Genomic DNA, 16,182 nt, shown 5'->3' on the forward strand with positions numbered 1-16,182 from the left:
GGTCCATTTAGGTGATAGGGCCTACTCTGGAAATTATAATCATATCACATTATCTTCGTCTGCAGATGCACTTTGCCTAATTGACAAGAAATCACAGATTTTCCAGACACTTTCAGGGCTTTTGTCCATGTTGATGAAGACTGTGTTATGTAGGCTCCAGACCAGCTAGACTTAATGGACTCTGTGGTGAGACTGTTTTCTCAGCTGTGGTTCCCAAGGTCAGAAACAAAACATTGTACCAATCTGTTTTTACAACACAGGATTTGGAGACCTACATGGCAATAAAAAAACAGCAACAACAGTAGTAATTCTAGCTTTTAAATCCCCTAGGCTTGTTATTCCAAAAATATAGACCAAGGAAGGTCATGGAAGGCTTATATTTTGGGTTTATTGTGGGCGTACATTTAGGTTGCAGAGTAATTTTGTGATTTATTATACCTCCTCCAACAGGTCTCTCCACTTCATTTGTATAGTGAGACTGTTACCATTACAGCCAGAGCAGTCATCACTCAATGAGGCAGGAGGGATGTGAAAAAAGTTCAGATAGCGTTGATGCAATTCCTACTGGGTACCAACAGAGGTCAGTAAAGGTCACACATGGCTCCATTTTCAAAAAGTTGTTCCTCTTAATAATAAGAAGTGAAGCTTTTGTCCAGCTCCCAGTGAAATCCATTCTCCCATGGTATGTAAAAACTTAATTAATTCACAATTTATCTGAATGTGACCGCAGTTGCTTGGATCCCTTGTTGATCGGCAACCTTAAAGGTGCAATGTGTAAAATCTGGCCACATGCTCCACACAAATAAGGGCCAGCATTTCACCTCTTCTAGGTCCATAAAATATACATTTACATCAGTTATAAAATAAAAAGCCAACTACTAACTAACAGCTGGGCGAGAATATGCACAATTCTACGAAATTGCTGCCGGTCAAAATAACACTGCTATCTTATAGTCTTTGCGTGTGGCATCGGCCTATATTGCGTTTACTCTGCCACTAGCTGTACGGTCCATTTACATTTAGATTTTTTTTTTATTAAATGTACAGGGACCTTGTACCTGCAATGTGATTGACATGCCTTCGGGGCAGCTCTACTTCTTCTTCCTCTCATGATAGACTGAGGGCAGACTGGACGCTACATTGACTCACTGTCGCCTCTTGAGGTACAAGTGGTATTACAAGCCAGGAAGGGTCGGGGCTATAGTCGGTTAGCATGCTCATTTCAGTAGATATCCCTGCAACACAATACATAGACGTCTTTGATATAACGTCAACACTGTAACCTCTTCACATTCTGTTGATACTGTAATGTTTTAAACTAAAATTCTGGCTATATCTTATACATTGCACCTTTAATCTATTTTGTGAAGAAACATTTATGCGCTTGATCTTCTCAAATGCCACGATGCGTGAGTGATTAAAGTGTTATTTCTCAACAACAAATACTGTATGCAGAGGGAATTATGTTTCAAAAGGTGGAAGAGAAAAGCTTTCATTTCAATTGTAACTTTGTCATATGTATTATGAAAATGTGCCACATTAAGTGCATTTTAGGCCTCCATTCTGATGGATACACTGATGAAAATTCAGCATTGCAATCCATTAATAGGGGCAACCAAGGACCTGTTTAACCCAGTTAGATTTCTTGGGACATAAGCAAGTCATCAAATTCTAAGTATCAGTGACAGAAAATGTGAAATATTGCTTTTTCATTGCCATCTAAAACCAGTAGCTGGTGGGTCAGCAAATTATTGCTAGATACTGGAGTCTCTTCAGGTCACCTATGACAGCAACAGTGCCTGTTTGTTGGTAGTTGTTTGATGCCTACAGTATGTGATTCTGTCTATAAATATACAACATGGTAAGCATCATTCATTCATTGATGGATTTACACTATGAATGCTTTAGGCGCACTTCCAAGCTCAACCCTCAAAGTTTGAAACATCTCTTGTAATAACTCAACATTTTGTGTTTCTATTACCTGCCTCTGTTGCAGAAAGTAAGACCAGCAGTCACAGGTGCAGTGGAAAATATAATTCCCAACGATAAGAACTTCTACTGTGAATGAATGGACGAAGTTTAGGGAGTTCATCTCAAGGTGAGATAGCTGCACTGTATTATATATATATATATTTCTGTACACTTTGTGCCTGCAGTTTTTCACCTTCGAGGTACTCCCCGACTTTGAAACTAGCTTTCCAATCACAACTTTTCAATTCCACATTACAAGACTTAATCCATTTATAATCTGTAGCTTGGTGTACATTCCTCATAAATGACAGCATGTTCAGGTGGTTATGTTTATTATGCCTGTAATAAATCAGTTACACCATATATCAGTTTACAGAAAGTCATTTGCAGTAAAAACACAGCAAAGGAAGACACGCTTTTTTTTACAAAAGCAATTAGCCTTTTTTAATCTTACATTGCATTGAAAATTTACATAATAGATTCATACATTTTACAAATAATTTCATCATAAAAATATATTTCTGTACAAAACACTTTTTTATTCTATATTTCATCTTTTTTTTTTTTCAAATGGTGAATATTTCCAATGTCCCCAGGGCAGGAACAGCTTTAAGTCTTTCAAATCACGTGGGTCTTATTGCGGTCAGTCAGTAGGAAAAGCTTGTGGCAAAATAGACTGAAGCTTAGAAAAAAATGACTTCTGATGAAGGGGAGCGCTGGAGCAGGTGCGTGTGTGTGTTTGAAAGAGCGTGTGTGTGTGTGTGTGTGTGTAGATGATGGTTTTTGGTAGGCACTGTGTCAGATCCATACCGAAAAGAAAACAACAACAACAGCAACGACGACGACGACGACAGCAGCAGCAACAATCAATCCAAACTGTAATAAGAAACAATGTCACCATAGCGATGCAGTGCGGGACAGTCGCAGCAGTGACAAACAAGGAAGCCGAGGCCACCATTGCTTTTAAATCAGTAATGACTTTAAAAGGAGTTTTCTGTCGGCTGGTTGCGGTCGGCGCCTGTGGTCACGACAGCAGGGGTTCTAAAAGCAAAGTGGATGTTTTCGCTCACCCTGACACCCAGACTCATTAAAAAACAACTGGTATTTATCATGTGTGGGACCCAAACCAACTTTTTTTTTTTTCGAAATGGGCACCAAAGCTGAAAAACAGTGAGTCATGCTCATTGATGCACGTATTCCTGTCATGTGGGGACCAATTAATATAGATACGGTGCATTTTCAGGCCCAACTCTTACGATATGACAAAACTATATGGATGTTATGCATGGTGCCAAAGAAAATCAGACATTTCCTCGCTCAGCAGAGGTTCACTTGCACATGAAACCATCAGAAATGCCATAAAATAACTACCAAGCCAAGCAACACTGAGCTGAGATTATAAGGCTATATTTTCAAGAAATAAAAATAAGCAAAAGCAAGGAGGAATATTGAATCTCAACGGCCTCGGTTATGTGTTTTGATTTACTCAATTGTCGACGTGAAATCTTAAATCTTCTCCCAAATGTTCAGTCCATCTTAAAGCTTCAGTGTTTCTCAAATAAATGACATTCAAGGCCTTTTTGTACACAAGCAAAAACACCGTGAGTAAAATCTGCTGTGCAATACTTAGGAAGTGACAAAGGCAGTACAAATGTTTTGTTTAAAACCTAAAATTAAAGCCTTGAAAATAATGTGCGGCAATTTATAATTGATGTGGATTTCAGTAAAAGAGCAAATTAACAGAAAAAAACAGAATTAATGTGATTTCAGACATTTCAGTATTGATTTGTGAGACATCTTTAACACGGGGAGAAACTTCACAACCAAGACCCAGTGATATCAAACCTGGAAGTGAACTTGTGGAGATGATCATTTTAAGATTTACAGATGTTTTTATGAACAAACAAGGTTAAAAACCTGTATATTTTGCAACTAAATCAGATCATAACCCGTTGAAAACATCTGGAAATGTATGACGGAAATTACAAACATGAACTTGCACACAAATTCTTTTCACGAGGGTCGAAACATCATCCAAAAAAACGTCATGTTGGGCAGTTCACCAGCAAACATCACTATTATTATTATTAATACTATATTTAATGTGTGTCTCTTCTTTTACCGTGGCCTCGTGAGAGACTTCAACCAGAGTCAGAGCTTGATAAGAGTTTGGCCATGTATAATCAAACACCATCGAGAGCTTGGATGTTTCTGCGTTGCCGTGACAACGCTGAGTTTGTTGACATCTCTGAGCTCAAGAGTTTTGGTGTGCAAATTTCTGTGGCATCGTATCACCAGTTAGGTTAGAAAAACAGTGCTGTTTTTCCCAGCAGGTCATTAAAATTGAATCACAACGGTGGCAGTTATGGAGGACATGTACAGTAGTGTGTTTGTAACAGTTGTAGTGAAGGGGCAAAACAAAAAAATTACCATAGCACAAACTCCTCTGCTGTTAATGGTTTCGAAATCTGCCATCTGTGATGAAACATTAACTTTAAAGAGCATGATTGTTGCTGGCAAACCTTGCATCTCAACAATAATGACAACAACAATACCACCGACACTCGTGATTGCCTCAGTGGGGGAAAGACAGTGATGGTGAGAGAAACTTCACGTTACACAGGAAATTAAAAGAAACCAATCCCATGTTACAAAGGAACCAAAAGACTGCGTGTGACTTCTGTGAACAGCACATAGTTGTAATATCTTTTATTCTGATATTTCTTTTTTTTTTTTTCTAAAAACTCTCTGCTATAATCTGTCTTTCCCCTCCAGTTCCACCCCCCCCCTCCCCTGTGGTAAATATATAGCACAAAAATATAGGTGGTGAATGCTCCCGAATATATATGCAATAGATTTACAGATCAGAAGATTCTGCAGCAATAACAAAGAAAGAAGATAAGCACTCGCAGAGTGCAGAATTACAGTGGAACTGTGTCCACAACCGTAGGGCTACGACCCTGTTTGTCTTTCTTTGAGCCTGTCTGTCAATGTATGTGTCTCCTGTCTCCGTCTATAAACCTGTTAATCTGTGTTTAAACCTTAAATCTGTCTGTGGAGTAATGGACGATGGTCTGCAACAGTCTTAAGACCCTGCTTGTCTTGAACCTCCTCTGTGTGTCTTAATACCATCTGTCTTTCTGTCTCTACAGATTCTTGTTAGTGTGTGTACCTGTCATCTTCTCTGTCGGTCATTCATCCTGTCAGTTCCTCTCCTAAGCTTTCTATCTGTCCCTGTGATAGTCCATCTCTCGGTGGGTAGACAGGTAGTGTTCCTGTAAAATGTGCTTTAGTGCCAGAGCTTCCTCTGTTTCTCAAAGTCTCTGTCTTTGTTAGTCCACCAGAGTCCTCTGTATCCCATTCAGCGTCTTTCTCATCACAATCCATTTAAATTCACAGGATCAGGAACATCTTTCCTCAAGGCCATATTCTGTCTGATCCGATTCATTATGTAGAGGGAAGGCTGACCTCTCTCAGGGGTTGATTTCAGGTTAGACAGGCTCTGATTGGCTGTGTTAGGATTTTCATGATCTCATCTTTCCTCTTGACGACTCCCTTGCTCTGCCTCCAGTTCAGTTAGGGGTTGTCTCCGTCTCCTCGGCCTCCCCTCTTATCCGCTGGATGTGAAGGAGCAGTTTATCCATTAGATGAGTCAGTCTCTTCTCATCTGTTCTATTAGCGCTAGCTCCCCTTTAGACTCCTTTTAGTTTTGCTTTGCTCTAATCCCAGTTCAGTTAGGATTATAGCTCCGTCTCCGGGGCTGCCCTTATCCTTTGCTTTAGGAGTTAGTCTCTTTTCAAAAGCAACGTTGGCTACTGTCTGCTAGCATTAGCCGTTTTAGAGTACACTTTCATAGAAAAAGACAACTGGTAATACCAGCTTCTGGTTGTCATGGAGACAGGAGGTTGTCCCGTCTGGTTGCTAAGGTGTTGTATTCCGTGGTCGTTTTAGAAATAGGCTCCCAGTTCACAACTAGTCGGTGTGGTTAACTGATGCTCTGCTGGTGACAGCGTCTTTTACTGTCAGATATTCAGAAACTGTTTTCTTTGCTTCACAGTGTCACACTCTCCCATCTGTGGCCATTTTTGCGTCTGTTCCTCGCAGTAAGGATACAGCTGGGGACACAACGTGGGACAAATCAAACCATTTTCTGTAGTGCAGTTTATCTCCATGATGTAGAAACATGACCAGAGCGCTGATGATGATGTGCTCCCCCCTCTCACCAAGCAAGAAGCTGAGAGCAGGTCCGTCTCTCCAAAGCTCTGTGTGAAATACAAAACCTGGCATCGGGTTATGGTGATATATCGTGATAACCGAACAAGCAGGTCATGGCTTAATCACTGGTATTAGAGACAGTGAGCGGGGTTAAATAAGAGGTCGAAGTATAATGGCTGCGTCTGGTTGAGAATCAAATTATAAACGGTCCATGACCAGCTGAGTCTCGGGGTTAGAGATGGAAAATAGCCGGTATGTTGCATCCTTGATGTCACATCTCACTGTGAGTTCACACTGGCTGTGTTGCATCCGTCAAAAGGCTGCAGACATTTTGTCTTCACGTTTGTTTAGATTCCATCTGTGGATACAAAATGCTGTGAATGAAAGGAGCCGACGCTGGGTTTTGGTTTTCAGGTGGACAGTTTTCCTCTCTGCTCGGGGGAGCTCAGGTTTCTGAACTGGGACTGAAGGGTATTTTCTGATCAATGTGTAGACCGCGCTGCCGTCGATGTCGAGGTTTGAGTCGAAGCAGACGGCTTTCCCCTCCGCAGCCTCGCGCCAATTGTGGTCCCATTAGATATCTGAGTCATTTAGTTCAAGTGAGGATAATCAATCCTCAGACCATGGTGCAGACAGTATTTAGATTCGGATCGAATCTCACAGCCTTCCCCTCCACAGCCTTGGCGTTGGTGTTATACATGGGGTTCTCGAAGGCAGCCTGGCCGTTGTTGTTTTCATGGACTGAGCAGCCTGTGTACTGTGTTTTTGGTGTGGTTCTGTGGAAAAAACAAAACAATAGTAATAAATATGTATAAATACGCCATTAGAGTGATAAAATAGTTCTAATTGCCTATTAATATTAACACAACTGGGTAGCCAGCGGAGAACAGTGAATGCAGTCTTGGGAGTAGAGGCATAGTAAACAAGCTTTAAGAAGGATTAGAGAGACTGTTGTGCTTTTTAGGAAGCCAAGTGAGATTCCTATCAGCCCATCCAAAACTAATTCCTTCAGCAAGCTTTTTCTTGCGATATTAACAGCAGAACAGAAGTTATTTGCATCTGCTAACAATGCGAACACCAGTCAATTGTGCTTAAATCATATCTCTGAAAAATCCAATTTAACAGCTCCTAAACAGAATTGTTTCGCAGCACAGTTCGCAATAGACAATGACTTGACTGTCTCTTAGCACCTCGACAACCAAACCACCGAGGCAGCTACAATGCCTTTCAACATCTTTGTATGACAATAATGAAAAACAGAGGTGAAGTAACAATTCCGTGACAGGCACGTATTCTTTTCTACTGCTGAAATTCAACAGAAATACACCTTTCTTTTTTTTAGCAGATACCTTTGTTTGTAGAGATAGAAGCCAAAACCGGTGAATATTAGAGCGAAGAAAGGCACCAGAATAGCGATCGCCACAGAACTGCTGTTGGTACCGAGCTGAGGAGGTGGCGAGTTCTGACTCTCTGACATATTCAGACCTGCGACATACAAGGAAATGCATTGTCATTGTTCACACAATTAGATGACACAATAAAAGCAGAGGGATTGCTTTGACATTATCAGAACTGTGATTTTGTTCTCTAAAAGAAGCATTTTTTTCATCGTTCTTCCACATAGGAAATAGGTGTTATTAGTCACTAAAAGCACCATAGATGTGGGTCATTAGGATTCTACACTTTTAAAAGTGAAAGCAAAACCACACGTTCTAACACGTTGTAAAACTGAATGAAATGTTTTGAACACAAACAGAACAGCGTCTTTAGGTTTAGGCAACAAAACCACTTGGTAAAGTTTAGGGAAAAAGTGGGCCCTATTTTAACAACCTATAGCGCATGGTCTAAAGTGCAAGGCGCAAGTGCATTTAGGGCGTGTCCATCTCCACTTTTGCTAGTTAAGCGGCGCATAATCTGGGTGCAAAGTAAGGAGCAAGGGGCAAAGGGGTTGTATTTAGTCTCTTAATTAATCATAGTTTTGTTTTGGGCATAACAGGAATTAAACCAATCAGAGTGTCATCTCCCATTCCCTTTAAAAGCCGGAATAATGTGCTCTTTAAATAGCAGGAAAATAGGATGCCAGACTTTAGACCAGGTTTTTGTTGGTCCATGGTGCAATCGCTTTCTGCTGCCTCATAGATGCGCAAAAGAATCACTTGACCACACCTCATTTTAGGACCAACACTCCCATCGGAGCACAGATGGGCGCAGGTACATTTGCTACTTACATAATGTGGGCGCTGGGCGGGAAAATGACAACTGCGTCTGTCTGTCTATGTGTAAGATAGGGCCGATTGTATTTTGTCTGTCATAATTACAGTTGCTAAAGGTCACTGTCATGTTCTTTATACCTTCTTTCGGTGATCTACCATGTGGATAGATGATAAAAACCTAATATTGGTTGTAGTAGGCCCTTTTTGACCCACATCTATGGTGCTTAAAGCGACTGATGACACCTATTTAATAGCCTGACAACAGTCTAATCAGCTGCGTCTGAAATAAAGTATTCCTGTAATAGATGCACTTTATATTGTTAGTAGTTGTAGTAGTACTGTAGGCTACAGTATATATGATATCTGTGGCAGGGATGCTGCAGTAACTGAAAAAAGCCTGTACACGATTGGCATTTCTCACCACAGCAGCTGCAAGTGACATCTTGTCAACAGTGGAGGCTGGAGGATTACATTTTTTTTTACACTTGCAGGATGTCTATGCACTGGAGAAGTGGTCAGATTTTGTTTTATTTGTTGTTATCCCCAAAGCATTTAGTTTCTGGGCAGTCTGTTTTTTCATCACTGCAGATCAGTTACTGATAACTCAAAGTGAGGGACTGCCTTCAGCTCTATTTGATGGAGATGGAAGTCATCGTTGGATGGAGGTTAATGGAGTTCAGCCCTTGTAAGATGACTTCATATCTGAAGCACAGCTTTTGCTCTGGGTGAGAATGTGTCCACTGCAAGGCTGACTCAGCGTGAGCAAAAAGGTCACCGTTGCCAGCAAAGAGAAGCTCCCTGATCGCTTCCTCCATTAGTGAGGTTCTTTCAAAGAGTTCATCAGATTTTTTCCAATTATCATTCATAGTCCAAATTGACTTTTGTGACGCTGTTATTAAGCCTAAGAGAAAATTACCCAGTCTTTGCAGTCCAAACTGTCCGTAGTCTTTTCCCTGAATGAAACCCTGGAATACGTAACTAGAACCATCAGGCTCCGCTGATACCTGCAGAGGAAGAGAGGACGAAAACATGGGGCACATAGTAATAGGAGAGGGACAAAGGTTAGTGGTTACATTTTGTGTGGCAACATGAACGAATTCAGACAGATTTCTGAATTTTAATTAATGTATTGTTTAAATATTTGCTTGACAAATACCATTAACGTTTGCCAAGTAAAGAACAGTGAACTGTCCCACCCTGACTGACCTGAATGTGTCCATTAAAATTCACAGCACTGCAGCAAAACGCCTTTACAAAAAGAGGTCAGTACACTCGTGTTGTAATTTTGATTAACTACAATAAGAAGCATTTCTTATGTGACATTTTGTTTTAACCCCTCTAAATTAATCCAGCTCAACTGAATCTAATTAAGTTGATTCCTCTGCATCCGCTGAGACTCACAAATCCATCCATAGTCCAGGAGTCATCTATGATTTTGGCTGGAGAGATGGCTGAGTCTTTGAGCTGGTTCCCCTGGTTCGCGTAGTTCACCTGGTACATCAGCAGTAAGAGCCTGGCCTCAGAAGCCTTATACACTCCTACAGATGACAGAATAAACAGCTGGTTTGCAATATAACAGAGTGAAACACATCAGAATACAATGGCTGGGTTATTACAGATCGTTAGATCGCTAAGCATGTGTTTCATCTTCCCCTGGTGCATCGGCAAGATGCATATATCATGTCCAATTGGAAGTCGTAAAGATAAAAAGGAAGAAAGGGAATCTGAATGCAGCTGTAAAATAAAATAAAATATACATTGATTTAAAAAGAAGGGTTAAACTGGATGACAGCAGAATTTTGACAGCATGTTTGGACAAAAGGTAAAAGTGTCAAGTCAAGAAATAGTTCAAACATGTACCTACTGTAATTTTCACTTTGGGTAAAGACGATTTAATAGTTGTGAATGTAAACATTCCAAATGTGTCTCAGATCATTTCCTGTTGCAGTGTATGGTTGCATCCGAAATTTCATACTAACACGCTATTTAGTACTCTAAAACAGCATGTGAGATTTTTTGAGTATGTCCGAAACCTTAGTATGAAACCAATAGTACGCAAATACAGCGGCATAAATATCCCACAATGCAATGTGGTACTAAGTTCATAACAGACGTTAACAGACAGCTCTGTAACATCAATAACGCTTCAAAGTATAAGATTTCACTTTGCTGTGTGTAATATATATTTCAAATTCATTCAGACTATTGATTCTCACATATTGTCGTATTGGTCACATGAGGTTGGCACAGGTTACCATGGTTTCCACATCTCCAACCGGCAAGGAGGCTCTCAAGGCTCTCTATTGCAAGAGGCTGGGACACGGGTCTTGGGTATAACACATGCGCATGGTGTAACTGGAGCTGCGGTCGTGCGTTGCGATTGGCCCAATTTCGGCGAGTGCAGACCAGATTTTACTACGCATGTCTTGTACCCCAAATATATATGACGCGTTGATGACACGTGACATCTCCTCTTTTCACGCTCCTTGGAGGCTCTCAGGAAGTGACGTGGTAATTACAGTTCAGTGTGTCCAAAAAGATACATACTACTGTTTATTCACACAAAAGTACACATATTGGGTTTGTAGTGCATAGTATGCGATTTCAGATGCAACCTATGTGAATGACATAAGCTAACAGGATGTTAACATGGACCCAAGCTGTTGCCTAGCAATGCAATTCTGTTGAAATGGTCTAAAGCCAGGCTAGCTGTTCCCTTATGCCTCCAGTTTATACTGTATGCTCAGCTAGGATGAACTTCTCTTCACTTCAGCTTCACACTTAATGCTCTGACCTAAGATTGATATTGTCCTCTCCTTTTACTCTCCCAAAGAAAGCAAATATGTGTATTTCCCAAAATGCTGAACTACTCCTGTGAGTACAGTGCTTAGCTAAGGAAAACTTGACATCTTAAGAAAAATCTTAAGTGGAAAAACATTCACGTTTTATGCAACTGGGCCTTGGCCTTTTGGTGCCTTAGTGAGCTAAGCTTTAGCTGTTATTGATCTACAGTGAAGCTGCTCCTTTAAGCCTGAAGATGTATATTAAAAAGTCTTGATACCGGAGCTGCATGGCTTTGTGATATGGTGTTTGTGCTCTCTGCTAACTCCAGGAAGCAATTCTAGCTTCAACAGGATTTGTATTTTAATAGGGTCTTAACCCCCTGCTGACACTGTTGTAGGACCCTGGGAGGTCTGTGTGTGTGTGTGCGTGAATAAGTGTGTGTGTGAGTTTGGGGGTAAATACAGTAACAACATTAAAGAGAAGCCTGGTAGCTCTAGGAAAGTAGTGAAATCCCGACACCGTTAGAAAACAGAAGATGTAATTCAAAGAGTCTCAGTAAAAGTGCTGATGGTAGGAGCTCCATATTATACAGAATGGCGAGGTGTTTATTTAGTGTTGATGATGTACTGCAGCATAATCATGACGTATAGTAGGACTATGACATGTCACGTAAGGGCACTTATACTGTAGTGGATAAACAGTGTGGAGGGTATATCTAATTATCCATATTCCAACATACCTGAAAGGAGCAGTTCCATGTTGCCGTTGCTAAGGGAGACGTTGACTCTCCCTGTTGTGGAGTTGAAGCTGGTGATGCTCAGTGTCATAGGCTGCTTCCTCCCACGGTAATTATAGGAACCTTTCCATATGTAGTTAGGAGCAAAGACATCATCTGGAACTACAGAACAGAAGAGAAGAGAACCAATTAGAATATAATATAATAGATTACAACAGATTAGAATAATAAATGATGATATAATATCAAACAGAACAGAACAGATTAGGACAAAACAGAATAGACCAGAACAAAATAGAAGAGAACAGATTAGAAAAAAATTAAACACAACAGAATACAAAAAAATAACTTAGAATAGAATCAAATAGCAATTAGATGAAGGTATATCATGTTTTTATAACTAACATTTATTCAGACTAGACTTTATTCAAAACAGTCTAAATTGTCAAAATTAAAGTATCAATAGACGGGTTTCTGTGCAACGTCATCACAGAGATGTGCGCACAGCTAGGGGGAAGAAATCACGGCATGTCTAGCAGAGCCAAGCTGCAAAGCAGAGATGACAAGGAGTTGTGCAGTACACTGAAAAAAGAAAAGATGGATTGAAAATATTTAATATTGCGAGGGGATCACATGCCTTTGCTAAAAACAGAAGGAGATTATGGATCCAGGCCTGATGGGCAAAAGCATTCTAGTCACACTGTGCTGGGAAAGCAGTGGGTGGTCATGGCGAGCTGTCATGCTCCACAGATCGATAAAAATAAAAAATCTAATGTTAATGTTCACCTGCCCGACATACAAAGAGCTGCTGTGTGACTGGTTGTACTAATAACTAGACCAAAATCAAGAAAAAGGGTCTGGCGGTGGACATCAAGAGGGGCTCACGTAACTTGAACCCTGACTGGAATGTCAGACACAGATCCCCCATGTCAAATCACACTTATGTCTGATCTAACGTTACCCATTTCATAACATTTGATAATAATGAAACAAATCTCATACTAATACGTCATATGATAATGGCATCTGGTGGTCGGACTCTGCAGGGGTCTAGTATAGTCAACAAGACTGTACAAACAATGAGAACTCTACGTAGATTACAACGGCTGCCAACGCGGTTTTGCCCCCTGAATGTGAACGCACTCAGTATTGTTTTTATACAAGAAACCCATCTTTAGTACCAACTATTCATTTACACCAGATGATAATATGCATGAGCACAATATGCATGAACAAAGGAGAAGCAACTGCTTAAATGCTTGTTTTTGTTGTTTGACATGGTTTAGTCTCAGAGGGCTACGGTATTAGTGAGATCTGATATGTTATGCAGTTTAGTTGAATCAAATAAACATGTTGCAGAAAAATACATAAAGGGTCAATTTGGACTCTTCTTTTCCCATATGCCTAACTGGTTTTACATACAATAAATATGTAAATACACAGAAGTTCAGTCTGCCTATAACCCTATATCCAGATGTCGTGCATGAAACAAGAATTCATGCCTGGCTTTTCATTAGATATAAAGGCAGCTTCCTGCTTTGATAATCAGGAACTTGTGCATACAGTAGCTATAATAACTCCTTCATGTGCAATGAGAAGCAAAGAGTTATTAAATTACAACAGAGCAGATCTGAAAAACAAAAAGAGGACTGAACAAAACGGCAGCACGGAGAAAAGCAGAACATCACCGCAGTTAATTCACCTTTCTATGTGTAGTGAGGAGAAATAAATTATTTAGCGCTATGATGGAAAGCAGTAAAAGCACAATAAAATCGACAAAAACACGAGGAGAACAACACTGTGGAACAGAGCAGAGCAGAGTGGACAGCAGCAGAGCAGAATTTATTAAACTATAGCAGACAACACCAAACTAAACCGGACCAAAATAGAACAGATAAGAAAAGTCAAGAAGAGACAAAGAATGACAGGACTGTACTAGCCTGGAATAGAAAAAGACTGTAATAGAACTGACCGTTTAGTTTGGGGCTGGGAGTTCCTGTTGCTGGTTTCACAGGTTTCTTCTTCTCTCCAGCTACACACACACACACAAGAGAGACAGAGAGTGAGAGATAATATCTCATTAAAACACATGAGCAGAGCTGTAGGGACAAAGTATGAGACGGTATTAAAAGGTTTTGGTTTGCCTCTTGTTTAACTTGGTCCATCAGCTGATATCTTCAGACATTGGGTTTATGCAGCGGAGAGTGCACTTAATATTACCAAATGACCAAATTAGAATGCAGCGCTGGTCACTATTAGTCACACATGCGCATAATGAGCGACAAGTGTGGTTAAAAAGGGTCACCCAAAATAAGCCCATTTGTAAGCAATGCAAATAGAGTTCATGACCAATAATTGTGGTGCATATTGGATTGCACTTTTGGGTTTGACCATTCAGGGCAGCTTCTATCATCACTTCAAGATGCAGCCATTGTTGCCAACAAGTAAAGGCAAGCAAGGGAGAGGGTATTTGTCCTAGAATCTCAAATTGGATCAGAGAGTGCTCCAATTTTAAAGGCTACCTCGGGGCAAAAGGGCGATGGCCGTGGTGGAACAATTTCAAAGTTGAAGCTTGCAGTTTTTCCATCGTTGGGTGGGTTCAAAACTTCCTCTGTTAACATATCTTGATGAATAAGATGAAAGCTCAAGCATTTCTAATGTGCAAACATGCACCTCTATTTGCAATAGCGTTGATGGGAGTTTCTGCGATACGACAGAAGAGCTACTAAATGGACCTTGTGGTGAGATTGTTTCGTCTGCGACAATTTTCAAGATCAAGAAGGCACCTTCAATCTCCACTTTCTTGCCAAAAGTGGACGAGGAGTCCTTGAAGTGCTCAGAAAAGTGGAAATTTAAACAGCTGCAATTCCATTTGCAGCTGGGCAAACTCCATCTGCTGATTGTGTGACACGATTGAAAGCTCCAGAACAAGCTACTGAAAAAGACATTATGGTGAGATTGTTTTTGAAAGTATTGATGAAGTTTAAGTACTCCCTAATGGTGGGTATTCTATGTGAGTATATACAAGGTCAGATAAAGGGTCAATCGGTCACAATCACAGCATTAGCTGACATACTCATTACAAGAAGGCAATTTCACCCAGACTGGCCCTGGATGCCCAACATTCAGATCATCCAGTGGGCTACCTCTGGGTCTGAGAAGTGAAGTCAATGCGGAAGTGTCTTAAACTTGCATTCTTTCTAATAGCCAGCAGGGGGCGACTCCTCTGGTTGCAAAAAGAAGTCTGATTGTATAGAAGTCTATGAGAAAATGAGCTTACTTCTCACTTGATTTATTACCTCAGTAAACATTGTAAATATGAGTTTATGGTCTCAATCGCTAGTTTCAAGTCTTTTTCAATACAGCATGTTGTTCATTTAGTATTATGATCCCGTTTAGAGTCAAATAGACCATAAAGTAGGGTATGCTTTAAGGCGTGGCTACCTTGTGATTCACAGGTCGCTACCACGGCGTTGTCTGGTCTGGGAGTTGTCCACGTTTTCGTCTTAGAACTTTAACCCTTTCACAGTGTGTTTTCAGTTCATGAAAGTTAATTATAACCTTTTCGGTGGCCTAAAAATATCTTATTCAGCGTTCAGTTGCACTTAGCTCCACCCACTCGTGTCACTTCTGGTTGCAGAAACCAAGATGGCACCAGCTAAAATGCCGAACTCGAGGCTTCAAAACGGCAGTCCACAGACAAATGGGTGACGTCACGGCGACTACTTCCGCTTCTTATATTCAGTCTACGAGATCATCCCACTTATAATATAGTACAACAGGCAAAAAAGTATTATTAGAGATACAACCTAGTTTTAGAATATTTAAGCTTTTATTTTACTGAAGTTGGGATTTTATGAATGGAAACATAATACCGTGCACACATTGTGGTAATTTCATGATCACATAAAGGTGTTTGTTAGCCAGGTCACAACTTAAACTCAACACAATCAGTCTGTCATTGTTGGCTCAAGAGATGTGATGGATTCATTCATTGACCTGTAAGGATCCTACCAGGCTGAAAGGATAGAACACCGTGGGATATTGTTTTATCTTTTTTTTTTGTTATCAGGGCTGCCAGAGCAGCGACCATCCCACCAGGAAATTTCCCCCTACTCCAGATGGCCAGTTCCCCCCAGTATGTGTGATGACAAAGTGTCCTTGCGCAAGACACACTCAACGCTCCTACCTGTTCACTCATACTCATTATTCTGGACTCAAATGCACTAGAAAGACATATAACATTCAAATACAGAAACGTTT

General features: G+C 40.5%; 1 protein-coding gene across 8 annotated transcripts in view; it reads right to left on the reverse strand.

Moving 5' to 3' along the window:
• Window positions 1–2,387: 2,387 nt before the first annotated feature.
• The window catches only part of csmd3b (CUB and Sushi multiple domains 3b), a 408,609-nt gene continuing 394,814 nt past the window's right edge, over window positions 2,388–16,182 (reverse strand). For all 8 annotated transcript variants that reach the window (XM_074614488.1, XM_074614493.1, XM_074614494.1 and 5 more), the window contains 6 exons: window positions 13,892–13,951; window positions 11,923–12,081; window positions 9,801–9,937; window positions 9,316–9,403; window positions 7,536–7,671; window positions 2,388–6,962 (listed from right to left, as the gene is read on the reverse strand). In XM_074614488.1, the coding sequence (XP_074470589.1) occupies window positions 6,803–6,962; window positions 7,536–7,671; window positions 9,316–9,403; window positions 9,801–9,937; window positions 11,923–12,081; window positions 13,892–13,951 (740 nt within the window). In that variant the 3' untranslated portion in view covers window positions 2,388–6,802. The remainder of the gene's footprint in view (window positions 6,963–7,535; window positions 7,672–9,315; window positions 9,404–9,800; window positions 9,938–11,922; window positions 12,082–13,891; window positions 13,952–16,182) is intronic.

This window comes from Sebastes fasciatus, chromosome 17, assembly GCF_043250625.1.
Source record: "Sebastes fasciatus isolate fSebFas1 chromosome 17, fSebFas1.pri, whole genome shotgun sequence".
Lineage (NCBI taxonomy): Eukaryota > Metazoa > Chordata > Actinopteri > Perciformes > Sebastidae > Sebastes > Sebastes fasciatus.